This window comes from Panthera leo, chromosome C1 (genome assembly GCF_018350215.1).
Source record: "Panthera leo isolate Ple1 chromosome C1, P.leo_Ple1_pat1.1, whole genome shotgun sequence".
NCBI classification, from domain to species: domain Eukaryota; kingdom Metazoa; phylum Chordata; class Mammalia; order Carnivora; family Felidae; genus Panthera; species Panthera leo.
Genome location: NC_056686.1, coordinates 83,796,839 through 83,815,246, shown reverse-complemented (window position 1 = coordinate 83,815,246; position 18,408 = coordinate 83,796,839). Strand labels below are relative to the sequence as shown.

General features: G+C 36.6%; 1 protein-coding gene across 4 annotated transcripts in view; it reads right to left on the bottom strand.

The window, feature by feature from the left end:
- Positions 1–18,408, bottom strand: part of SNX7 (sorting nexin 7) — a 178,180-nt gene that overhangs the window by 48,812 nt on the left and 110,960 nt on the right. For all 4 annotated transcript variants that reach the window (XR_006206433.1, XR_006206431.1, XR_006206432.1 and 1 more), the window contains exon 9: positions 4,775–4,849. Coding sequence is in view for 1 of the 4 variants with exons in the window: in XM_042952996.1 (XP_042808930.1) it covers positions 4,799–4,849 (51 nt within the window). In the remaining 3 variants the exon portion in view is untranslated. The remainder of the gene's footprint in view (positions 1–4,774; positions 4,850–18,408) is intronic.

Genomic DNA, 18,408 nt, shown 5'->3' with positions numbered 1-18,408 from the left:
GTCACTACAGAATACAGATTAATCTGTCACTAGGGATTGGTTTGTATCCTAGAATTTGACAGAAATAGAATCATATTGAGTACATACTCTATTTTTACTTGCTTCATTCATTCAGCAAAATTATTAGAAGATTAACTCATACTGTAGAATATCACTAGTTCATTCATTTTTATTGGTGAACAGTATTCCCTTATATAACTTTTGCATAGAATAATAACATTGTCTACATGTGTAAAATCTAACCGTTTGCTTATCCATTCATCTGTTTTTGGGTATTTGATTTCTTCAGAGATTTTGACAATTAACCATAAAGCTTCTCTGAACAGCCCTGGACAAGTATTTTTATGGACGCGGACTTTTAGTTCTCTTGAGTAAATATCTAGCCATGGAGTGGCTAGGTCATAGGGTTATGTGCGACTTTTTAAGAAACTGCTGAACTCTTTTCCAAAGTGGCTGCATTAAATGCTTTTATATTCTTTTTTTTTTTTAATTATCATCAGCAGTCAATGAGAGACACCTGCCACATAGGATGCTCAGTCCTTTCAATTTTAGCCATTCTCCTAGTTGTGTGGTGGTATCTCATTGCTGTTTTAATTTGCATTTCTTTAATGATAGATGGAGTGGTATATTGTTTCATTTGCATATTAGCCACAGTACTATATCTTTTTTTGTCTATTCAAATTTTTGCTCATTAAAAAAAATGAGTTGGGGCGCCTGGGTGGCTCAGTCGGTTAAGCGTCTAACTGCGGCTCAGGTGATGATCTCGCAGTCTGTGAGTTCGAGCCCCACGTCGGGCTCTGTGCTGACAGCTTGGAGCCTGGAGGCTGCTTTGGATTCTGTGTCTCCCTCACTCTCTGGCCCTTCCTCTCTCTCTCTCTCTCTCTCTCTCTCTCTCTCTCTCTCTCAAAAAATAAACATTAAACAATAAAAATAAAAATAAATTAAAAAATGAGTTGTGTTTATTGAGTTTTAGGAGGTTTTTGCATATTCTGGATACAAGTTTTCCTATCCATGATTTTAAGAATTTTCTCTTCATTACTAGTTCTTAACCATTGGGTCATGATGTGACTTACAGTTGATTTCTTTGTATCTTGGGCTTGAGATTTATTGAGATTCTTGGATCTGTGGGTTCATAGATGTCATCGAATTTGAAAATCTGTTAGACTTTATTTCATCAATTTTTTTTTCTGTCCTTGTCCCCTTTCTTTGGCCACTTTGACTACCAGTATATTAGCTAGCCACTTTTCAAGTCTCAGATTTTGTTGTTTCATAGTTCATGGATTTTCTGTTCATTTTTGAAAAAAAATTATCCTTCATCTGTGTGTTTCATTTTCATAGTTTCTATCCCGAAATCTTCATGCTTACTAATTTTACATCTTCAATGTTGCATTTGTCATTAATCCCAACCAGTGTATTATTCATTTTGAACATTTTAGTTTGCATTTACAGAAATGCAATTTTTGTCTGTTTTATATCTTCCATGTCTATACTTAACATTTAAACATATAAAATAGAGCTATGATAACTATTTTAATATTTTTTATTTGCTAATTCTAACATCTCTTTCAGCTCTGGTTCTCAATTGATTGATCTTTTCCCCTTCATCATGAGTTATATTTTTCTATTATTTTGCCTAGTTGATGATTTTTTTATTGCATACCAGGCATTATGAATTTACTTTGTTAAATGCTGACATTTTTGTATTGTCCTATATATTTTTGAGCTTTGTTCTGAGCCGCAGCTAGTTTACTTGGATACTGTTTGAACTTGCTTTTAAGATTTGTTAAGCAAGACCAGAGAAGTGTTTAAAACTAATTATTTCCTATTCTTGATAAAGACACTTCAGTGAGCTCCACCTGATGCCCTGTGAATCATGGGGAAAGGGGCTATTTTCAGCTCTGGGTCACTGGCAAGCACTGTCACCTTTACTCCATTCAGGTGGTTCTTTCCCTGGCCTTGGAGTTTCCTCACACCACACACTCACCTGCAAGATGCTAAAGACATGAAGAGTCCTGCTCAGATCTCTGGAGTTCCCGTTCTGTGCAGCTCTCTCTTCTCCAGTACCTTGCAGAGGCAAATCCTAGAGTCTTTTTGTCCTCAAACTCTCAGCTCTGTCTCTTCAACTCAGGGAGTTGGTCAGACTCTGATTGGGTTCTGCCTCCATACTTTATGACAAGAAAACTCTCTCACTCAAGACAGTAAGCTAGAGAAGTCATATGGTGCACATTATTTCCCCCCACCTTTCAGGAATCACTGTCTTATGTCACCTGAGGCTAGTGTCTTGATAACTCTTCCCTCACCTACTTTGTCCATTTGTTTATTTTTTCAGCTTCAGTGGAGAGTCTGTTCTCAGTTACTCCACCACAGTTGGAGGTAAATATACCTAAGTATATTTATTCTAATCTAAAGTGCAAAGCTCAGCATTCTGACTAGTGAATAAGCAACTACAATGTCTATACAATCATGGAAACTCAAATATTCCTCTGTGAAATAATTCATACAAAAAGAAAAAAAAGATGGCTTGATCAAAATTGTTGATGTCATTGAATAGACATTGCTTTCAGTAAATATTTTGTACTCTATCTTCTTAAAAGTTGTTTTTAAGGGGTGCCTAGGTGGCTCAGTCAGTTGAGCTTCCGACTTCGGCTGAGGTCATGCCCATGAGTTCAAGCCCTACACTGGGCTCTGTGCTGACAACTCAGAGACTAGAGCCTGCTTCGGATTCATTCTCTCTCTCTCTCTTTCTCTCTCTGCTCTTCCCCTGCTTGTGCTCTGTCTCTCTCTCTCACAAGTAAATAAATATTTTAAAAAATCTTTTAATTGCTTTTTAAAACTAACATTATTCATATTATTCTTTAAAAAAATTTTTTTTAATGTTCATTTATTTTTGAGAGAGAGAGTGAGCACGCGAGCATGAATAGGAGAGGGGCAGAGAGAGGGGGAGACACAGAATTTGAAGCAGGCTCCAGGCTCTGAGCTGTCAGCCCAGAGCCCAACACGGGGCTCGGACTTGTGAACCACAAGATCATGACCTGAGCTCAAGTCAGAGGCTTAACTGACTGAGCCATCCAGGGGCCTCTTATATTATTTTTAACTAGCTACAGTTGTTAAGGTGCCGTGTGTCAATTTTATTTTTCACTGCCATCTTAAAGCTTTTCTCAGTAGATTATAGAGATAAATCTAGAAATTATTCATTTTGCAGTTCTAGAAATTCAGGATATTTCCATGTAAATTTAATTTTAGAAGAATATAACATAATAAAACAATAGGAATATTTTACAATAAGGAAAACATAATTTTTGTGTGGATAAAATATCCAAATATGGAACTTCATATCAATCACTTAGACTGTACCTACAGGTAAAATCACTTTAATTGCTTTGTTTGAGTTGATTGCTTGGTTGTTTCAAACTCCTTGGCAATTCAGTTAAATTGGTTGGACTGTTATATAAGATGAAACTGACAGGTTGTTTCACTGAACTGACTCACCACGTCAATCAAAAATGGTTGAACTGGTTGTATATGGAGACATAAGACAATCTGGGAATAGCAGTCTTACATTGGATTCTATGTATGGGTTCTGGACAGCACCAAGAAAACATATTTGAATTATTTCTTTTCTTGCAATATTTTTATCAAATGGCTCTGAAGTTAAAACAATATTAAAGCTCTTAGATATAAGATGTCTTTGTTGAGGAAAAAAATAGTAGTGATTACGAATAGTTTATAGCATGCATTGTTTGCACCATAGAACAATGTGAGGAAATAATAAGTAGAACTTAGAATAACCCCCTGTTTGTATCATAGAACACGCATATTAACTAAGTTAAATATACACTACTAAGAAACTGGCCTAATATTTACCCAATGACCCCTGGTAAAGCTGACATAGAAACCTCAAAGGCATTCAAGAAATAGATTAGTACGTTTATGCTGGATTTACAGAGAATATCATGGCACTTCTTGCCATTAAATGTCAGTAAGCATTATAGGAACAATAGCCCTTGCTTAAAACTTCTTCCTAATAGTAAGGTTTTTGGGGTTTCTGCTTAGAATGTTATTTTGTGGATTAAGAATCTTCGGCAAAGATTAACATGGAAGAACAGCAGTTTCTTTGAAATCTTGTATTTCAAAGTGGCTTTGACAGTAGCATATCCACTATTAGCATATCCACTATTCTAGTTCCCTCCTGAGTCAGTATGTTTTCATTAAGAAAGAACCAATACAGGCTGAACTGAATTTAGAAAGGAAGTAACATGGTGTAAGATGGAAATTGGAGTCAAGGTAAGGAAATCTACGATCTGAATGCCATGTCTCATAGACCCTCATCATTTTAGAGGTAGAAGATACTTTTAGTCAGCTAATACATTCCTTCATTTTGCCGACAGTCTAGGAAATGAAGTGACTTCACATAGAGACAGGATAAAGGCCCATCCAAGCAGGTCTATTTTTGGTTAGTTCTCAACATCTTACCTAGTAAATCACCACAATTGTTGACAGGGGTATTTCCTCCTCTCTGCCACTCAGCAGAGTTTCTAAAGGTGAGAGACACTTGCTGTGGCCACAGTCGTGGCTCTTCCTCCCTCTATATGGTGGGGTTGATACCCTCTCACTTTTCCAAGGGACTTTGCTGAGAGAACTCCACTGTTCCCAGCACCACAGAACTAATGCTTCAGGGAAATGTAAAGTGGTTTCTGCTTATTAAAAATAAGCAAAAGCGCCTGGAGTTCTTAAATAGGGAAGACAGTTTAGGGTAGTGGTTAAGAGCACAGACCTTTGATGTGAATCACACTGATGGTCACGTGAGATCATATAAGCTGTTTGATTTCTCCAGGCCTCGGTTTCTTATCTGAAAAAAACGTAATAATTGTTTTGGTCTCATAATATCAAGTAAAGACTAATCACATGTAAAGTGTTTGACGTAGTATCTATCAAAAAATATTCATTGTTACTATATAATCAAATAGGATTGTCCATCCCTATGTTTCTTTTCCTGGAAGAGCACTGTGATCTCAATATTCATAATGGGAAAAATGATACTTTTATAGCTTACACCTTTATTGAGGCAACCCATGCTTTCATGTATCATATATGAAGTATTATAAACACCTCATCTAAGAATCAATACCAAACTGTTACCCAAGTTCTCCTTCAGATTCATCTGGGGCCACAGGTGTCTCAAAGGACCATGGTCTTGGAAATAAAGCAAAAACGGAGCTTCAAAGCCAGTGTGCTGGGGAGGACACTCACTCAAAAGTATTTGGAATTGGTGAGATAGCTTTTTCCACCTCTTCAAACCCCCCACCCCTTACACTCTTTTATTCCTTTCTGGCAAGCTGAATTCAAAGGACTGGGATCCATGTGTCCAGCTGATAACAGCTCCTGAAAGCTCGATGTAACTGTTACATCAGGGGGAATGAAGTAGTGAAGAGGAAAGTTTGAGAATCCCTGAATCAATTCAATGTCAAGTCTCTCTTTGCTCCTTGTACTAGAACCAGAGAAATGTATGTTGAAATAGTATATAAATAAATCATTTCCCTCTTATTTGTTTTAAAAGATCTTTTGATGAATGAATTTGAATTATTAAGCTAATGAATGAAGGTAAGGAAAGGGGAACAAATCTATTCTTCTCTGTAAGTTTTGTTTGGACATGCTGCAAAGTGAATGGCTCTCAGCCTTCAGAGAGAGTGTTCTTCCCACACAGTGTGCCTCTCTTTTACTGCTGTGCCACATATGACACAAGACACAATGAGCCTTTCATTTGGGCTTTGCATTTTTCTGATCTTCTAACAACTGGGTGTCAGATATCTCAATGTATAACCACCCACTCACAACAAGATTATACATTAGATTCTTCGTTATCTAATTTTATGAAAGATTTCTGAAAGCTAAAAGAATAAATTAACTTTGCCAAATCTGTGATAAAGTTTCTTTCTCTTACTGTTAATAGTATTTCCATGACTGTATAGTTAATCCCCATCCAGGGTAAGATACTTACATAATCCTAAAAGGAGGACCCTGAAAGTTACATGCCATACATTTTATTTGGGGAGCTATGTAGCCATATTTGTTATAGACTAAATATTATAATAGTATCTAACAGCAAACTGTTAAATAGCTATTAGAGTAAATCTTTCCTAATGTCATGTAAACATAAATCAAGAATGCAAAATCAAATATAACACTGTTATTTACATCTGTCACATTTAATGATCTTTTACCTAAATTTTCCTCCAAGTGGTAGTTTAGTGTTAACATTCCTGTGTTCATAAATTGTAGAGATGTGTAGTCTGGTGACTGCTTGTGAGCAGAGATGATGTTTCTCTTTTTTGCCATTAACATCACAAATAGATATTCAAAAGACACTTGTTTATTTCTAAATGAAACAGTACATAAATCAGAAACTGTGGAACATAGATATTAATGTATATTTTAAATAAAATAGTAGCTACAATGTTTGGAGTCATCTTGATGTTCCAGGCTGCTTTATGTACTTTTTATCTTTGCAAAGTCATAAACACATGACATGTGCTTTCATGATGATTGTGAGGGTAAGAATCTTGATTTCAGGCTTCTCACTTCCAGAATTGTGAGAAAATAAAATTCTATTGTTTTTTTTTAAATTTTTTTAATCTTTAGTTATTTTTGAGAGAGAGAGAGACAGCGTGTGAGCAGGGGAGGAGCAGAGAGGGAGACACAGAATCTGAAGCAGGCTCCAGGCTCTGAGCTGTCCGCACAGAGCCCGATGCAGGGCTCGAACTCACAAACTGTGAGATCATGCCCTGAGCCGAAGTTGGACACTCAACTGACTGAGCCACCCAGGCGCCCCAAATTCTATTGTTTAGTACACTACCCAGTCTTTGGTATTTTGTTATTGTAGCCCTAGCAAACGAATACACTATTCTTACAGAAAAAAACAAACACAAAACGCTGACACTCAGAAAAGTTAATAGATATGTCTAAATCAATTAATAAATGATTGATTCAAATCCATGTCTTAACCTCAGAGTCCTCACTCTTAACCATTAATTAACAGAGCATTTGGTTCTCTTATCTGCATAACTAGATGGTAAGGACTCCTGAGGCTTTGATTGTATTCAGCCCACTAGGTGATCAATACTTAATAATTGGTGATAAATTTGTTGATCAATCTCTTTAGGATTATCAAGGAAATTAATATCTAGTGGTACCAGGCTGTAGAGGGAAAATATTGCTGTAAGTTCAAAGAGGAAAAAAAAAGAGTATGGGCATTTATTTCTTAAGTGATGTTAGTATGGAGAACATTCTTGAGAATTTTTTTTTTAATAAGGAAAGTTTTGAAAATTTCCTGTGACTTAGTAGCCCAAGCTGCCCATGTGCTGAGACTAAGTTTCCCTGACAGACAACAATGTAAAAAATGAGGATAGATAGATATATAGATAGATGATTCCAACCTTACAAAGGAAGGAAATCCTGCCATTTATGACAATATGAATGAGCCTGGCATAGAAAGACAAATACTGCATGGTATCACTTATATGTGGAATCTTAAAAAAAAGCAAAACTTACAGAAATAGGAGAAAAGTGGTTGCCAGGGGACATTGGGGACATAGGGAGCGGTTGGTAAAAGAGTACAAACCTTCAGTTCTAAGATGGATAAGGTCTGAGAATATAACGTATAAGTGGTAGCTAGTTGATAACATTGTATTGTATACTTGAAATTTGCTAAGAGAGAACTTACACTTTCTCAGCAAAAGAAATAGGAGTAACTATGTAAGGTGATGGATGTGTTAGTTAGCTCAAAGAAGGAACTTCCACAATGTATACATACATCAAGCCATCATGCTATGCACTTCAAATATCTTACAATTTTGTCAACCATACCTCAATGAATATTTTTAAATTAAACCTAGCTATAAACTGCCATGGAGGATGGAAAGAAGAATGACTCAGAGATAATACATTAATCAAAGATTGGGTAATATTAAGGTTAGTCTCTGTCAGCACAGAGCCTGTTGTGGGGCTCAATGTCACCATGAGATCATGACATGAACTGAAATCAAGAGTTGGGCGCTCAACTGACTGAGCCACCCAGGCACCCTGACAAAAAATGTATTTAAAATATCTAGGATTAAGCACTTTATCAAAACCATTTTAATGGTAAAGGTTAACTAAAATTAGCAATATTAAAAATTTCCCAAACCCTACTGTAGAACGAGGTGCCTCTATGTGAAAGAGTAAAAGTAGTAACTGTCACTGAATAAGTTTAGGTAAAATCTGTCTACACTTTCCAGAAGCCGAAAAGCGAAGAAAGACTATATGAAAACAACATAGACAGTGGCTAAGTATGTCACCTAGAAGAGAAAACCTTCTGTGATAAGCATAGTCAGCAGGCAGCCTCCAGATGCCATGTAATGGGAGCCACTGTGATGTCCACAAGGACATCATGCTTTCCCCAGGCTGCTCACAGCCAATGGCTGAGCCTGGCAGAGGGAATAGAGCCAGGCCATTTCTGCTAATGCAAGACTCTTAATAGTCATCTTTTCTCTGGGGCCCGCTCCTGGCCTGGGACTTTCTCATGGCCATGCTACATCCCAAGGCCCTTCCAACCTAGACCAGTTTCCTTTCCTTTCCTTTCACCTCTCCTTTCTCAGGTTCAGATCGGCATTGCAGGCTGAAGTCCTTCCTTTCTCTGCTCCTCTCCCCTCTCTTATAGGTACTTCCCACCTGAATCTTAGATGTTTCTAATTTTGTCTTGGAGTGTGCCTCCTTATCTGATATTAATATTAGGGTATGAAATCCTATCTGGTTTTTTGCTTTCGAAAAATTGAGAAGGATCTAATCAAATGGTCCAGAAACTCAGGCAAATTGTTGTATAACAAAATTCTCACAGGGATTGGTTCCAGGTGCCCATACATTCCAATTTGGAGAAATGAGACACAAGGAAGTTTACTGGTTATTCTGGAAAAAGACTTTTCCTATTCTTAAAAACAGGTAACCATGGGAAGACAGTTTCTAGTTTCCTCTGGATATTGTGTATGTGAATATGAACCAAAGTCATCATTTTCATTCTGTGAGATAAGCAGGCAGAGGATAGGCCAACAAGCCAAGTGCTCAGGAGCGAGGGTCTGCAGAGAGGCAAAGGTGGGGAGACCTGATTAAGCTGGTCCTAAAGCACCCTCTCCTTCTGGACTTCCTAGTTAAGTGAGGATACATCTCCTCCTCATTTAAACCCAGTAGAGTCAGTTTCCTACTTATTACAGCCAAATGGATCCTACGTCTTTGTCCATGTTAGCTTTCCATTCCTCTCCGTGTGTCAGAACCTGTCCTGCATCCAACTTGGGCCAGTTCTCTCCTGCTTGGAGTGCATCCACTCCTTCACACCTTGGCAGCTCTCCTGGAATTGGCATGCAGTTTTTCCTCTGCGAGAAGCCTCCAGCTTCTCATACTTCCTCTGTGGAATGGGACTAATTTTGATGTGGGTATCAGCCTGAATCAAGATCAACATGGTGATTGCTGGATTTTCTGCTACAGAGTTCACCTCCCCAGCTACATCTCTGTCTCCAGCCTCTATAATCCCCATCTGCCAATGCTGATACTGATGTACACATTATTTCAGATTTACTCATTACTTATATATGGCACCTGTCTCCTCGTTAGACTTTTACCTCACTGAGGGCAGGTTATGTTTATTTTATTGACCGTTATTGCTTACAACAGCACAGATGAGGGTGTCTGGCACCTATTAGTGGTGGAATATTTATGGAATTAGTGAATTACTGAATAAATGGATGCATAGATGATGATATCTGAGTGCAAAGTGTTTCAAAAGATTTTAGAACCTCAGATTGTTCAAATAAACCACTTAAAGCAATAATAATTTAATTTTAACATCAGTAATCATAATACTTCAAGTAGGAAGAGAAAATCTTTTATGCATAATTATCAAATGCCTCATTTAACCAGCTCTGATCAGCTATTTAAATTGCATGTTCTGGGGTGATTTCTCTTAAAATGAGAAAGCATTGTTCTTCTAATATTACCAAAAGATTACCTTAACTGTCATGTTTTAGAAAGAAATACAAACAATCTCTTCAATCTTCACGACTCACATTAAGAGAAATATAAATAGGAACTGTGGAAGTTCCATTTTTTTCCTCTTGAACATATGCAGTTACAGCCTTAAAGAGCTACACATGCTGGGGTGCTTGGGTGGCTCAGTCATTTGAGCAGTGGACTTCAACTCAGGTCATGGTCTCATGGTTTGTGAGTTCAAGCCCTGAATCCAGCTCACTGCTGTCAGCCCAGAGCCTGCTTTGGATCCTCTGTCCCCCTCTCTGTCTGCTCCTCCCCAGCTCAAAAATAAATAAAACATCAAAAAAAAAAAAAAAAGTAGAAAGAAAAAAGAAAAAATTACGCATGCTAAAGTGGTGGCAAGACCCACAAATAACTGTCCCATTTTAAAGGATCTCATTGCTCAATAACCTTATGAACATAAACATATTTTCAAATCTGGGAGAATTGTAATACATGAAAAAAGGGAGGAAGATAAGTAATAACACGCATGCAGTTGGCTTCCTGCTCCAATGATTTTAAATTCATATGTATTTCCACTAATTTACTATACATGTTCTCACACCACATGAGCATACACACACACACACACACGTACATTAATATGAACTTAAATATGTATCTATATCTATTTATATTCATACATATGCATCATGTTCTGAATCTTTCCTACTGTAATATACCTTAGTCACTAAGGCATTAGTTTGCCTTATCTCAGGATATCCCAAATTCATGGATGGGCTGTAAGTTTCAGGTATTTGGGGGTAACAAGAGGAAGCTGATGTAAAATTTAATACTTTTTTTTTTAAAGAAAGTAGTCAAAGTCAGCTGTGTATAATTTATTCTTGTACTTCCCAGCAATGTCGATCTTGGCAGATTAATCTCCCCTTTCCACAGATGGGAAATTGGGGCCTAGAATACTTAACTAACAAGCTCAGAATTTTAAATGCTAAAATGCCTTTTTTTCCTTTTTTACAGTATGCTCAGAATTTAATTCTACCTCTAACAATCTGAGAGTTTATCTAAAGCCATTATTAAACACAGAAGAACATTATTTCTACATTTGTAAGCTAGATGTCAGAATTGGGTTGCCAGAAAGAATGTGTTTCCAGGTAACTTTTATTTCTCTCTGAATTTAGGTTGCTCATGGATAACGTTGCTATAACCCTACATATCTCTGGTTAAAAAACAAAAAGCTAGAAATTAGGAACGTTTTCTTGATTAGTATAATACTTGTGGGTTTGTCAGTGCCTAATAGTTGCATGTTTCTATTTTAGATTATGTAGCAGTCAAATTGATTTTCCTATTTAGGAAGAAGCCTATGCTGTAAGATCGATCCTAAGGTCCTTTTATTTTTTTTTATGCTTAACCTGTGGCCTGAATATATACAGACCTTTCTTTGCATACAAAATTTTATGCAGCATCATATTAATTAGGCATTATTATTAGTCTTTCTATAGAACAGGTAAAGGAAATTAAGTAATTTTCCTAAGGTCACACAACTACAAGTGATAGAGCCAGACCAAAGAGTGACTATAAGGTTCAAGTAAACAGAGGATTTTATATACATCATGTAAGATATTCTCACAGTGTGCACCTTCCCAATAATGATATAACCTTGAGAATTCACAATGCAGTCTTTGGACTGGAAGCATTAACATCCCCTGGGAGCTTATTAGAAATGCAGAACCCCAGACCCCATTCAGACCCACTGAATCAGAATCTGCGTGTTAACAAGATCCCCAGGTGATTCTAATGCACATTAAAGTTTGAGAAGCAGTGGTATAGGACACAAGGACATTGAGAGGAGACCTGGGTTATCCTTGCTTCATTACTTCCCAACTTGGTCGTAATGGATAAATTTTTCTAAGATCCAGTCTGCTCTTAAACAATGGAGATCATAGTACTTCTGAATTTGAAATGGTAAAAAGTTTAAATGAGAAAATGAAAAAAATGATAACCAAGCTTGGCTGACACATATAAGGGACTTAATAACTGATATATATTATTAACTATCTCTTAAAAGTGCACTTAATTTATGCTTCTGATAGGCTTAGAATACCTGAAAAGATTACATCTCTTCTTTTAAAATAATTAATCATATAGTGGGGCAGTATATTGGAATACCTATTAAAATATCTCCTTCCATCTTACAGTATTTAGCCTTTTCTCAGCACCATTTAGACTTAGGCACCAATGGCCACAAGAATGAGATCATATGGTTGGTTAGCAGAGAAAACTGAGTGCACAAGTTTAGGGCCTGATGGGCTTAAGGCAGAAACAACAGACTTACAGGAATAGAATCAGATTGATCAAGCAGGGTGGAGTAGAGCAAAATTCTAGGCTTTTGGATTTCCCCAACTAGTGCAATTTTTTTACAAAATAAGTGAAGAAAAAATAATGGTGTTCTCCAGAGAAACGGAACAAATATGGTGTGTGTGTGTGTGTGTGTGTGTGTGTGTGTGTGTACGGAGAGAGAAAAGAGAGAGAGTTATTATAAGGAACTGGCTCATACATTATGGAAGCTGACAATCCCAAGATCTGCAGTTGGCAAGCTGGAGACCCAGGAAGACCCAATGTTTCAGTTTAGTAGAAAGGCATGAGAAAAAGCCAATATCCCAGTCTGAAGGCAGTCAGGCAGCGGGAGTTCTTCTCTTAGATTTGTTGTTCCATCTAGGCCGTCAACTGATTGGATGAGGCCCAACTTACTTTAAGGAGGGCCATCTGCTTAACTCAGCCCATGGATTTACATGTTAATCTCATCAAAAACACTTTCATGGAAGCACCTAAAATAATGTTTGACCAACTACCTGGACACCCTATGGTCATTCCAGTTGACAAATAAATAAATGATTACAGAGAGTTAAATTTTTATTTTATAAAATGAAGGACATTAAAATTATCAATACCTCATAAAAGAAGAGGCAAATTTATGACTTTAACAAAGACCCAATTTCTAAACAACTCATAAATTGAATTAAGTTTGGCTATGTGAAAACTATAGTACATTGTTTTTAATTTTCTGATTTTAATATGAACCAAAGAAAACTCTGCCAGAATGAAATGAGTCAGAAAATTGTGGCCTGGAGACTTCTGAGAGAGAACCTGCAAGGGAGTAAAAGGGGAATCTTCCAGGCATCATGTGACAAAGATCTGATTTTCTGTTAGTGAGAGTATGGAAGGAGTGGTGAAATTGTTACCCTAAAAATAAAAATGCCAGTATTTTACCAGCAAAAAACAGACAAACAAAAAAGGATTTATTCAGGAATAGCAGAGAATTACAATCTAGGACAAGCAAGCTATAGCAAAACCATAGGAAAGTCTGGAGAATAAAGGAGAGGAATACTATTTTATAGAGGAAAAGGGAGAAGTTGGAAAGGCTGTTATAAACAAAAAGGGCACTGAAGTAAACTGGGAATTGAAAGGATAGTGGCTTTTCATTGGCTGAGTTGTAACAATCTCTCATTGGCTGGGCTGTTGCCAGGTGGAGAAGAAAAACTTCTCTTCCTCTGGCTGGAACAGTACAGTAGTAGCTAAAGCACAATGTATTTGCAAGGTAAGTCACTTCTTGTTGGGTCTGCAATTGATGACAGGTTGTAGGACATGAAAGCTACCCCTTCTGGCCTCCAGATTTCATCTTAAATGAGGTTTCCTTTTATTAATTTTTATAAAATTCAGAGGACAACCAACTGAGAGTCCCTATGCTCCTCTGAACTTTGCTTTTCTCATATGAGAAAGGTTGATTGAGATATTATTAAGATCTCATCAAATGTCATGATTCTAGATGAAGAAACTAAGTACATCTGTGAGACGACAAAAATGAAACAACTTGTCAAAAACTTATGCTTAGGGACCTAATGAATGGTGGTGCTATGGACAAGAAATTTTAAAGTCATACTATACCTACCAGGTGGCTCTAGTCATTATGCAGTAGTAAGAAATCCATAATTTGTTCCTTTTATTTTCAGAAAAGAAAGAAAATAGGGCTCAATCTTATTTTTAAAAAGCAAAACAAAATAGGGGTGCCTGGGTGGCTCAGTTGGTTAAGCATCTGACTTCAGCTCAGGTCATGATCTTGTGGTTTGTGATTTCAAGCCCTGAGTTGGGATCTGTGCTGACAGCTTGGAGCCCAGAGCCTGCTTCAGATTCTGTGTCTCCTCTCTCTGTCCCTCCACCACTCGTGCCTTGTCTCCCTCTCTCTCAAAAATAAATGAAAAAAAATTTTTTAAATGTTAAAAAAAGCAAAATAAAATAAAACAGCAAATTATGTCCTTTGCAAAGTATCTGTAGAGAATGAAATATATGGGCATGATACTACTGCTTTAGCTGTGAAAGTGCTTTTTAGGTCTTGTATGTTTGTGCAAGTTTCATTTGAGATATAATGAAAACATCAGTTGCTTTCAAATCGACAATCATCCATTATCTGTCACAGGTTGCCAGAATAAAGTGGTAAACTGCTAAAGGGGGGGCGGGGAGGGGAATATAACATGGTAGAGGAGTCCAGGAACAGATTGATTCATTACAAGATCAATTATAAACGTAATCACTTACATTTAAATTAAAGGTGCTTAACTGCCATTTTTTTTAGGTGCTAACCTGGTTTAAAAGATCTGGTTATCTCCATACAACAGATTCATTTCGTTATTCTTAAATTTCAAATCTATATGAAACAGTGAGAATACTGAATTGATCTTTAGTAACAGTCCCTCCATACTCCATTCATGTAAGATGATCGTGTATTTGAACATATTTGTAAAAGAAAGCATCATAGCTTTGTTACTCAATATATTCTTCACATCAGTGTACTTTGATGGAGTCTCAATGCTTTATTTCAACATATGAATATACTTTATACACTGGGCTCAATCAAACCTAATCTAAAGGTTGTAATTTCAATACAGATGAGTGCACTAATGATTCAATTTCACAATCTTGTGCTATTTCTTAGCCAATAAAATTATGATTAACCTCCTATATAATTATATGTCCTGGACTAATGGTTTATTTACACTTGTAATCTCTAATTCATGTTCTTTGAAGAGCTATTTTTACTTCAGTCCATTCTCATTGAAAAATTTTAGGCATAAGAACAGAATATTGTTAATTATGTAAATGTATAGAACTTGAACAATTTCAAGTGAATAAAATTGTATCTCCATTTTAAAATGAGAGTGTGGACAAAATGTTTTATCTTCCCCATATTCTTCTTTCTTCTGCATAAAGTAGCCCTTTTCTTTTGGCATGTGAACATCTAACATGTGGTCTGAGTGAAAGTTGCCATCTTCCTTTGGTCTTAACCCCTGCCTGCTGTGATTTGTCTAACAGTGAGAACCTGACCAAGGCTGTGTTGGTAATAGTATTTCGGCTCCTAACCACAGACTGGCCTGGGGCAGGGCTGAGGTGGGATAGGGAGGCATTGGCTGTAACCCAAACCAAGCCTTCCCTAGGGACTTTCACCTAAATTAAAACTGGAAGGGAAGAGCTCTTTCTTTCCTAGTACATAGTTGGGAACTTGTGATCTAGGAGGTACTAGTAGACATTAATCCAGCCCAGGATTTCTCCTCAGCAGTCTTGACATTGGGGGTCAGATAACTTCTTGTTGTAGAGGCTGTCCTAGGATGTTTGGCAGGATCCCTGACTTTTACCAACTAGATGCCAGTAGGACCCTCCTCCCATAGTGTGGTATGAAAAAATACCTTCAGATATTATATTATTTATTATATATTATATTATATTATATTATATTATATTATATTATATTATATTATATTATATTATACCATACTGTGTTATTAGACTCTGCTAAATATCTCCCAGTTGAGAACCACAGAATGAACCTCCTATAAAGGTAGCAACAGGAGAAAAAAGAGGTCAACACTTTCAAGAGAAATAGGAAATACAGACAGAAAGAGAAATACACCTGTTCAGAACCAATTATACCCAAATATACCCTTTTCCTTTTTGGTTATATTAGTGCATCAATTCCTTGTGATCTAAAGTAGTTTGATTTCTCAACTGAGATGATAAAAATCCTGAAACAGTAACAGGAAAAGACAAGTGGAGGAACAGAGCTAAAGCACAATAAAAAAATCAATCCATAATAGGGCTTAATCAAGGCATAGATTCAACTGTTGAGTTTTGAAAAAAGTACAATAACTTAGAAACCTATTTAAAGCAAAGACAAGATAAAGAAATTGATTATGAAATACATGGTCAACAACAGCATACATGGACTTATCTTTGTTTAAGAGCCTCTTATCTTCAAGGTAGTCTTCAAAAAAAAAAAAAAAAAAAAAAAGAAAAAGAAAAAGAAAACAAGCCCAGACTTGTATTTGTATCTTCTAGGGACTATAAACATGTCCAGTGATGATTTCCAATTTAAAGTGTGTCTGTGTGTGTGTTTGCAGTTCTCTAAAAATGGAGCATATATGTTTCCTAGTCAATCAACTGCTGGTAATACAACAACAAAAGCACACACTGGACCACACAAGTAATATCCCCAAATCGGATCTTATACCTGTGCCCACTGACTCCAAAGCTCACGAGTCATCCTCCATGATGATGAATTTCATCCAAGTACAGCCTCATTTCTCACGAACACAGGAAATAAGTTTCTTTCTCCCTAGGATTTCAAGTCAAAACTACAGAGAAATTCAGCATTGATGCTTCTGCTTTGAATAGCCAGTTCAGGTAAGAAAGACTTAATTTCCCTCTAGGAAACTGGAATGCAAGGGGGGAGGGGTGGAATCCTCAGAATAAAAACTAGTAATACCTGGCTACAAGCAATATTACAAGATGGACTTAAACTATTTTCAAAACATACTAAGTCTATTACCAGGTCTATATAACAGCTACTGGCACATCGACTTAAAATCCTTCTTTGTCTTTTTTGAAAGGCTATATGGCTCAGAGAAAATTAACTGAAAACAGGGAATCTGTTTTGGGAAGCAGTTATTGAAAGAAGGCATGTGTTGAATGAAACGTACATGTAAACTTCAGGGTAGATCTTTCTTCCAAGTAAGAATCAAATGAGTTATTTTGTTGTTGTTAAGGAGTTTTTTATGATGAGGTATGCAGGAGTCAGATTTCCATATTAATAACAACCACCACCATAGCACACATCACAACAATCAGTTCAAAAGCTGCACCAGGAGATCCACTTCTAGGACAACAACATAAGGAGTTCCAGGGACTCATTCCCCAGTGGTGAAAATTATGATGGTCCCTTCAGCAAATAGTGTTGGACAACTGGAGAGCCTCATGTAAAAGAATGAAACTGGGTCTTTCCATCACATCATATGCAAAAATTAACTCAACATGGATCAGACCTAAATCTAAAAGTTAAAACTCTTAGAAGAAAACATAGGGGTGAATCTAAATAACCTCAGATTTGAGAATGGATTGCTAAAAATGACATTAAGAGCATAAGCAACAAAGGAAAAAAAAACATAAACAATGAACTTCATCAAAATTAAAAACTTCTATGCATCAAAGTGCATTATCAAGAAGTGAAAAGAAGTATTTGCAAATCATAATCTGAGAAGGAATTTTTTTAAATATGAAATTTATTGTCAAATTGGTTTCCATACAACACCCAGTGCTCATCCCAACAGATGCCCTCCTCAATACCCATCACCTCCCCCCTCCCCTGCCTCCCACCCCCCATCAACCCTCAGTTTGTTTTCAGTTTTTAAGAGTCTCTTATGTTTTGGCTCCCTCCCTCTCTAACCTTTTTTTTTTTCAGAAGGAATTTTTATCTAGAATATATAAATAATTCCTACAACTCAACCATAAAAAGACAACCTCACTTTAAAAATTGGCAACAGATCTGAAAAGACATTTGTCCAAAGAATATATACAAATGGCCAAGAAGCACATGAAAAGATGCAATAGGAAAAAATCAAAAGTATGAGATACCACTTCACCCAGTAGGGTGGGTATAATACAACAAAAACAAACAAAAAAACCCCAGAAAATAACAAACATTCATGAGGATGTGCAGAAATCAGAATCTTCATACACTGCTGGTTGAAATGTAAAACAGTGTAGCCACTTTGGAAAACAATCTGGCAATTCCTGATATGGTTAAATATAGCTGTGATACAACCCAGCAATTCCACTCCTATGTATAGGCCCAAGAGAAATGAACATATATGTTCTCACAAAATGAATAAACCATTTTTATAGCATCACAATTCATAATAGACAAAATTGAAAATAACCTAAATGTCTTTCAACGAAAGAATAAACAAATATAATGGATAAGCAAAATGTATGGTATATCCATAAAATGGAATATTTCTTGCCACTTTTTAAAAAAGAATAAAGTACTGAGAAATGCTACAATACTTGTAG